Source organism: Dermacentor albipictus, chromosome 9, assembly GCF_038994185.2.
Source record: "Dermacentor albipictus isolate Rhodes 1998 colony chromosome 9, USDA_Dalb.pri_finalv2, whole genome shotgun sequence".
NCBI lineage: Eukaryota > Metazoa > Arthropoda > Arachnida > Ixodida > Ixodidae > Dermacentor > Dermacentor albipictus.
Window position 1 is genome coordinate 88,735,646 of NC_091829.1, and position 8,348 is coordinate 88,743,993.

Below are 8,348 nucleotides of genomic sequence, written 5' to 3' on the forward strand. Positions count from 1 at the left end.
GCTCCTGGCCGTGAGGGAGAAGCGACAGCTGGCCGGCCACTTCCTTGCAAATGAAATCTTTCAGCTGAAGGACGAGAGCAGAATGATCGATATGGCAAGCGGCATCCGCAATGGCCGAGACCGAGTAAGGCACTGTAACGTTTTGACGGGCGATAATACGTTGGCGGCGCATTTCGTTGGAACTCTGACACAGGTTGGAAAATCCCCTATTGGAAAATCCTATTTCCAACACCCCTATTGGAAAATCCTATTTAAATTCAAACTGGGTTATACAGGTTTAAACTGGTTCTAACAGGGACCTGTTTAGCAACAAACAGGTATAAACAGGACCAGTTTACACATGAACAGGTTTGAACGGGGTCCCGTTTGGCATGCAAACAGGTATAAACTGGACCAGTTTACACACGAACAGGTCTGAACGGGGTCCCGTTTGGCATTCAAACAGGTATAAACAGGACCAGTTTACACACGAACAGGTCTGAACGGGGTCCCGTTTGGCATTCAAAGAGGTATAAACAGGACCAGTTCACACACGAACAGGTCTGAACGGGGTCCCGTTTGGCATGCAAGCAGGTATAGGCATGACCAGTTCACGCAGAAATGGGTCTTAACAGGAGCCCTGTTTGCAACTAAACTGGCTTATACTGGACGCAGTGGCACCATATAGGGTCGCCTTTTTGTCACAAAAGCTGGCTTAATCTGGAGCTTTGTGGCAAGTGGCAGTTATACTGGATGGCATCATGCATACCAGTTTAATGCTTGAATATAACTGGGGAGGAGCTTTTTTATTGTTCGACATCCTGACAATTTAACCCCTAGTGCTAAATTGGGCCATTATAAAGCTCTACAGAAATTGCGTAAACACCTCGGAACATTCACAGACCAAACTGCGATATGCTAGCTGCGAATTTCAAACCGATTCCCGGTCTTGCCCAGTTGAAAAAGACAACAGGAATTCCTGCTGCAAATACAGAAATTTCTGTTGTACGACAGAAGTTCCTAACGTTTCCGTAGGTGCGACAGACATTTCTGACGTTACGACAGCAATTCTGACGTCGCAACAGAAACATTCGGTCGCGACGGCCAAGAGTTCTGAAGTCGCAACAGAAGCACTTTCCGTCGCGGCCCTTTAAAATGTCAGCTTCGCATCGGTGGTGTACACTGCACTTTTCTCTTGCGCGGTATTCAATCGTGCTTCTCTGAAGCCGGCAATACTGATAGCACCGACACCGGTATTAAAGTCGACGTGGCCAATTGTTATAATTGTGCCGTGACGACGCGGCACCAGCAACGCGCTACCGGCCTCCTCAAAATCGGCCGCTGATCAAAATCATGCCATCTGCGGGAATGGCTGCGTATCCGCTTTTTTTTGGTAAGATGGGGCACACAGTCCTGTGGACTTACATGCGCGGTTACACTGACACATTAGTTAATTTCCCAGAAATATTGCACAAGCTTATGCGAAGCGGAAAAGAAGTTTTGGATTGTTCCACAAAGTTGCGTGAAAAGCTTTCTCGCTCGGGTCTCATTAATCTGGTACAGCGCTGCCGTGAGAAGCCAGTATTGGCGGTGAGGAGTTACGGAGTCGCCCTCTATCGGAAGCGCCTCGCTGCCGTAGTATGAGGGATCACGTGGCGCGCTCCTCATAGGTTTTGCTGTCAGCGCTCATTGAAAACACCACGCGCGAGCTCTCCCGGACATTTCTGAAAATACTGTCGAAACGAGAGAAGTTTCTTACTGTCTAAATAATAATCTTGGGCAAGCTGAAAGCACACAATCGTTTACAGCCACTATCTCTTTACCGAATACGTACAGTGAACGCCACTGCGCGCGGTCGCCGCGATGGAGTCTCCCGAACCGGCTTCTTGCGTGAAAGGTAGGTAATCCCTGAGAGCAAACTATGTGAAATACGTTCTTATAGTGTTTGTATAACTAAATGGAGCGTAATAGAACGAAGCCTCAATGCAGCGATCGCGCAGATTCGCAGCGACCCACTGCGTATCTGCATGATTGTCCGCGCACTGTTTCGCTTTGCCTGCGCGCGCGTTTTCGCATCGTGCCATGAGCTTTAGGCCGCAGAATATGAGCATTTGACAGTATACAGGCAACCATTGTTGCGTGGGTGCTATCAGAGCTGTTCAAAAATAATTTCATTGTAGAGACTTCGATGCCTACGGGGACTGTGATGTGCCGTAGCGACGATGCAATCTTTCTTTTTCTTCTGAATTCTTTGATCTTTTAATACTATTTCTCGAGTTGCGTCGCACTGTATGTCTATCGGCGTTCTCAGCGTGCAATTTCCCGCTGCTTCTTTTTTGTAATCCAGTGCATTAATTCATAACACAAATATGACCATATGCCATGCTTTCTTTAAATGTGCTTCTTACTGCTGCCTTTCCACTCCACTGAACTTGGCAGTATCTATAGTATCGACAAGTTCATAGACCAAACCGTCATGACATTAGTCGGGCAGCGGACTCAGGCGAGCGTCTCAGTGCGCGTTTTGAGAACATCGCAGACCGGGCGCCGTAGCAGAAATCTTCCTCCCGTCTGTGCTTGCTGCATACCCGAGTTGTAGCCGATGACTGCCGATTTTATGTTTCGCGAGCCAAGCTTCACGCAGCTTCTTGTCCTGCGGCTACGTGTGAATAAGGCCGACACCGGCCTCAGTTACGTGCGTCCGGCCCTGCGGCACCGAGCAGTAGCCTACCATGTTGCGCGCCTTCAAAGGCAGCCACTACCTATTGTAGTGCTTTCAAGCGTTGTAAAGGAGACACTCGAAGCGGGAAAATTTCGCCACTAAATGAGGACCGCAGCGTACGAGGGAATTTAAACTCGTTTTCAGCTCGCTTCGCCGCGCCCGAAGCAGCCGACGCGGCCGCTATGTCCACGTGATCCCTCCTTGCACGTCAGGCCGACGGTGGCGCCAGCTTTTCCAGTGGTGGAGCTCGAGGCCAATACTGTCCGGATCAAGACTCACCCACGAGTGTTTATGTAGCTATTTTGCATTGAACGCACGAATTATATGCGAGCTCAAAAGTGTAAAGAGCAAGAGACAACTGTCGAAATTAGCAGTAAAAACCTTCAGTGTCCCCGGTTACCGTTGTCTATTTCTGAATTTCTTATACATGGCTTGCACGTGACGTCACATCCGCTCGCGCCGCAGCGTCAACGCCATGCTGGAGAACCGCGCGCGCGGCATTTCTTCTTTTCGCTTGTGGTTCCTGTGGTGACCGGTCGTGTGCACTGTTCAGCTGCTGTCTCACTGTGTCGGATGTCAACACTTCCCGCGAGAAATGCCGCCCGTTTACAGTAAACCTGCGTTTAACGAGGCATATTACGCCGGACTGATCGGTTCGGCGCGTGAGCGATACCAAGAAAAACTAAAACTGTGCGACGATGTGGACCCCTACACTTTGCGGCCGGGTGCTGATACGACGATGGACGTCAACGCTTTCCCCGAGGTCTCGCACGGAGATATTGTCAACTACCTGGTTTTCTCATCAAATTTCATGACTCTGGAGGAAATGAAGGCTTACAAATCGCTTGAATCCCACAACTATTTCACAAGCGGTTGGGTGAAAACTCTGTCGGCGAAGCGGCTGCAAGGCGAAAAAGTGCTCCTACTAGGAGAGGTAAGTTGACGGCTATTTAATCCTGCATTTTGTGCACAACACTCGGAGGCATTCTCTGGCTAATCAATGGTGAACTGACACTGACCCTTTACAGTCGCGCAGAAGCAGAGTTTCGCGTGCTGATGTGTAAATATCATCAAAGAATGCAGCTTTTAGCGTGAGTGTTTTATGGCTAGGAATTGCAATATGTGTTTGCCACGCTTTTTTTTATATGTCTGCATTCGTGTATGCTTCGATATCAATAATTTTTCCTTTATTGGCTTTGCAGGGAAGAACGCAGTGTGTGTGTGCTTGCCATGCATTTTTTGGACGCCTACATTGTTTTCATGGTGTATGTTTTCATTACAGTGTTGAATTTTTTCTTTATTGGCTTTGCTGATAAGAATAGTGTTTGTGTGCTTGCCATGCAGTTTTGGCTATCTGTGCATTGTGTGCATGATGTATGTTTTGATGTCAACAGTTTAATCTTCTTTTGATTGGCCTTGCAGGTGAACCACTCGCAACGACTGGGCGAACGTCCTCTGAAAGTATGGATTCTTTGCAAAGACGGTGGTGCCGTGCTGACTGCGTACTGCACCTGTATGGCTGTTGTGGGAGAAGCCTGCTCCCATGTCGGTGCCTGTTTGTTTGCTGTCAACACAGGTGTAAGGATGATGAACTCAGTTAGCTGCACTCAAAAAGACAACATTTGGCTCCCTACCTATGTGGAAAAGGCTCAATTCAAAAGATTGAAAGAAATCAATTTTGCATCTGCCAAAGGGAGAAAACGACAGCTTGATGATAGGATTGAGGACACTCCTACAAACAAGAAAGCGACAGCACCCAGAATTGATGTGCCACCAGTTTCACTAGCAGAGATGGAAGACCTGCACAGTATATGCAAGAGAACTGGTGTTGTTCCAGCATTTTTTTCCATGCTGTCTCACCATTCTGCTGCCTTCAAGGAACCAGTGCCCAAACAGCAAGTACACCTTAGAGATTTGTACACAGATGATGCTTTGCCAGATGGATTAGACACTCTCATTGACTAGGCCAAGAAATTTATGAGCACATTTCACGTCACTGATGAAGCAGTGAAGTTCATTGAAGCAAAAACAAAAAAACAGAGCAATTCACCAGACTGGCACCTTTACCGAGCGGGTAGAGTGACAGCCTCTGTTATGAAAACAGTCTGCCGAACAGCCATAGATAATCCTAGCCTATCATTACTGAAATCAATATGTTACCCAGAAAAATCTATGCTAAAGACTCCTGCCATGGCATGGGGTTTAGAACATGAACGAGATGCGCTGAAGACATATGAAGATCATCAGAAGAAGAAGCACAAAGATTTCAAGTGCTTCAGGTCTGGACTTCACTTAAGTGAATCATATCCATTTGCCGGAGCAACACCAGACGCTCTGATTTCATGCTCGTGCTGTGGGAGAGGTGTACCCGAAGTGAAATGCCCCTATTTGCTGCGTGATGCCTCCTCATTCACCGAGGCTAGGTCGTGTTTGATGGACATCAATGGAGTTCTGCAGCTTCCTAAGCAGCATGGGTATTTTTACCAAGTGCAAGCCCAGATAACAATATGTAAGGTTAGCTATTGTGATTTCATTGTTTGGGCTCCAGACCTTTTTCATGTGCACAGAATTAGAAGAGACAAAGAGTTCTGCGACCTGATGTTTGCAAATGCAAAGGAATTTTTCATCAGAGCAATTCTTCCCGAGCTCTTCAGCAAGTTCTTCACGCGAAAGCAGGGAGCCCCACAAAAGGAACTGCCACCAGCAGAAGTTTACTGCTTCTGTCAAGGACCAGAGACGGGGAAAATGATTGCATGCGACAACCAGTCATGCACATTTAAATGGTTTCATTTCTCATGTGTGGGGATCACACGGGCGCCAAAGGCAAAGAAGTGGCATTGTCCACTATGCAAGCAAAATAAAGAAAACTAGTTCACTTCAAATTCATGCTGTATTGTTTTGGACAAGTTCCTTGAATGAACAGTAATCAATTCAATTATGGTTTAGGTACCAACCAATTCAATGAGTAAATAAGCAAACGTACAACCTACAAGTCAAGCATATTTTATTTACCGGGGCATTTTGCTCTCTGCTCCACACAGAGCAAAGCACATGCAAGATTGTAGCACTGCAGAGTAATGTAGTGATTTTTCTCATTCATGAGAAATGTTCTACCATAGGCATACAGGTTGATAGAAGTGAGATTGTTCCAGTGAAAAAACTCCATAAAAATAAAAGACATAGTAATGAATAGCATGGTACGAGCAAAGATTTATGAAAGCCTCGCACACTAATAAGGCTGTGAGGTATGCAAGGCCACTTCACCACTGGCTTCCTTCAGCTCGGCAACAATTGATGGGCAAAGATTGGATAAAGCGAAGCATACAGTGACAATTTTGTCCAGTGGCGGAGCATGATCACCTTCTCGGCGGGTAACGTACTCAATGGGGAGAGTGCATTTCAATATGGTAAACTTATTTCTTATGAGGCCAATAACTCGCTCCACATGAATGCGAACGTTGGCAAGTTTTCTGGTACTCTGGACTTCTTCTGCCGACAGTTGTTTTTTGCCTTTAGTGTAGGCTGGAACATGCAAACGTGCACAATAGAACCCAACACTCTCGGAGATATTAAATCCTCGGTCAGCAAGCAGGACATCATCAGGGCGCAAGTTATCTAAAATTCCACAATGTTCCGTGATATGCTTATCACTGCAGCGGCCCCCCCCCCCAACCCTCTGAAATGAAGGTGACGACGCCCTGAGGAGCGATGCCGATCAGAAATTTTGCAGTGTTGCTCTGCTTGTATTGCGACCATGTCTCGCTTCTTGCCTCGTATGACTATGGCCGTTCTATTTTTATTTCAAAACAGTCAATGACTGTGGCCACATTACCTCCAAAAGAATCGAAGAAAGGCTGGGGCATTGTCTGCTGCAGTGTGACCCGGTCTGGCCATGAAATGTATGGCTTCAGCCGACAGTCTGCAACATACAACCACTTACGAAAAATGCGTGACACTGTTGCCTCTGAAACTTTAAATCTAAAGCCAAGATCAGCATTCTGCATATTCAACTTCAGCTTCATTAGAAAGAGGACAAACTCCTGAAACTTTGACAGGCTATTGTTCACACCATGTTGGACATAGCACTCCACAAGTTTAAATAAGCCATTTAAAATGTCGAAGTTTGCCATTCCTGTGTAATACAGGACCTTGGCCTTGTTCTTCCTGAATGCTGCTTCAGTCCACTCCAGCTGGTCAATGTGGGCACGCAGGGCATAGAGATGATCATGTAGTTCATTGCACTGTTGCTCCAATGCTGCAATGTCTGCCATGGTCATCTCCGCCTGTACAGCAACTCCTGAAATGAACAATGCAAACTTAGGGATCAAAGCAGACCGGTACACCAGCATGTAAACATTTCATAGTGGAGATGTAAACAAGCCAAACAAAGATCCAGAGTAAACGAGATCTGCTTTTCCTACCTTTCAAAGAAACAAAAACAAAGTAATGGAGATAGTGACCTGAATCATTTTCTGCAGCCTGGCCTTCACATTCAGCTCGCGGCAGTGATGGGCTGTCGTCTGCGTGTGCGTCGCCGTCGTCGTCGTCGCCGCCGCACAGGTTTTCGGGTGGCGTTGCGGCGAGTCCAGAAGATCCAGCTGCGGTCTCCGCGTCGACCTCGGTAGTCGCCAGCTTGAACCGTCGCCTCGCAGCACGCTCGTAGCGCGCACTCCCTTCATGCTTTGCTCTGTAGCCTAGCAGAAGTGTTGGTGCCCAGTCCGGGCTTGCTTCTTCCCAGAGCTTCGCTGGTCTCCCTACAAATGCAAGCAAATGTGAGTCTAGCACACTGGCTACGCCTTACATGTAATAAAAGTGCAGGCTTACTTGTTACGAAGTGAGCGCCGCACACTCAGATGTTTGGTAGATCGCCTTTGAGATCGGCACGCTTGATACGCGCAAGCCACAGGCTGCGTCGCTTCGAGCTAAGCGTTTTCGTTCGTTCACCTTGCCGTTCTACAACTTTCGGAAGGCGAAAAAGGTTTGTGTTTGAAGACTCCTTTCTCGAGCTGCTTTTGCTGCGATTAGCACACCCTACAACTGCGCAAATAGCCATGGCAAAGCGTTTCCATTCGCATACGACTCGCAGCGTTGACAGCGCACGTTCGGCGTGGTGCTCCAGCATGCCGGAAAACAAACTTGGCGTCTGCGGAAGTGACGTCAGTGCAAGCCATGTATTAAATATGGATATCGTTACAACAAAATTGATGTTCTAGCATTCCACGATGTACCTGTCGATGGTAACAACACTTTTGCGCATATAGAGATACGGCAGTTGACGCGACCGGTGAAGTGAAAGCGCATCTTGGCTTTGAAAATGTAATTGTAAACAGCAACCAAGAGCGAGATTTATATTGCTAGCCTAGTCGAGTTGCGGTCGTGTTCGGCGTGGTGCGGTGGTAAGATGCTTGTCTCGGAATCGTGAGGTCCGCAGTTCAAATCCTGTGCGAAAGCGTTTTTAGAGCGCAGCTCTTTGGCGTTCGTTCCTGTGTTTCGCGTCGTCGTCGGCCTCGTAACCAGCTCCGCCCCTCTTTCATCCCCCCAGCGCTAGCAGCGACCGACTGATACCGCTGGATGCCGCTGACGCCGCTAGAGGGTCACGATAACGTGACTGCATAGAACACCGTCGCCGCCATGCAGAAAGAGGAGG

The 8,348-nt window shown here is 47.6% G+C and overlaps 1 protein-coding gene and 1 long non-coding RNA gene across 2 annotated transcripts; one reads left to right on the top strand and one right to left on the bottom strand.

The window, feature by feature from the left end:
- The first annotated feature begins 3,282 nt into the window (after window positions 1-3,282).
- Window positions 3,283-4,666, top strand: LOC139050152 (uncharacterized). The gene is made up of 2 exons (XM_070526369.1): window positions 3,283-3,635; window positions 4,124-4,666. Exons 1-2 carry the CDS (start codon window positions 3,297-3,299, stop codon window positions 4,664-4,666), a joined length of 882 nt encoding a protein of 293 aa, XP_070382470.1. The 5' UTR covers window positions 3,283-3,296.
- A 2,082-nt stretch (window positions 4,667-6,748) lies between these two features.
- LOC139049871 (uncharacterized) lies at window positions 6,749-7,814 on the bottom strand. Its single transcript, XR_011508648.1, has 3 exons — window positions 7,526-7,814; window positions 7,162-7,455; window positions 6,749-6,998 (listed from the first exon to the last, which is right to left on the bottom strand). It is a non-coding gene; the product is annotated as an uncharacterized lncRNA (long non-coding RNA).
- Window positions 7,815-8,348: the final 534 nt, after the last annotated feature.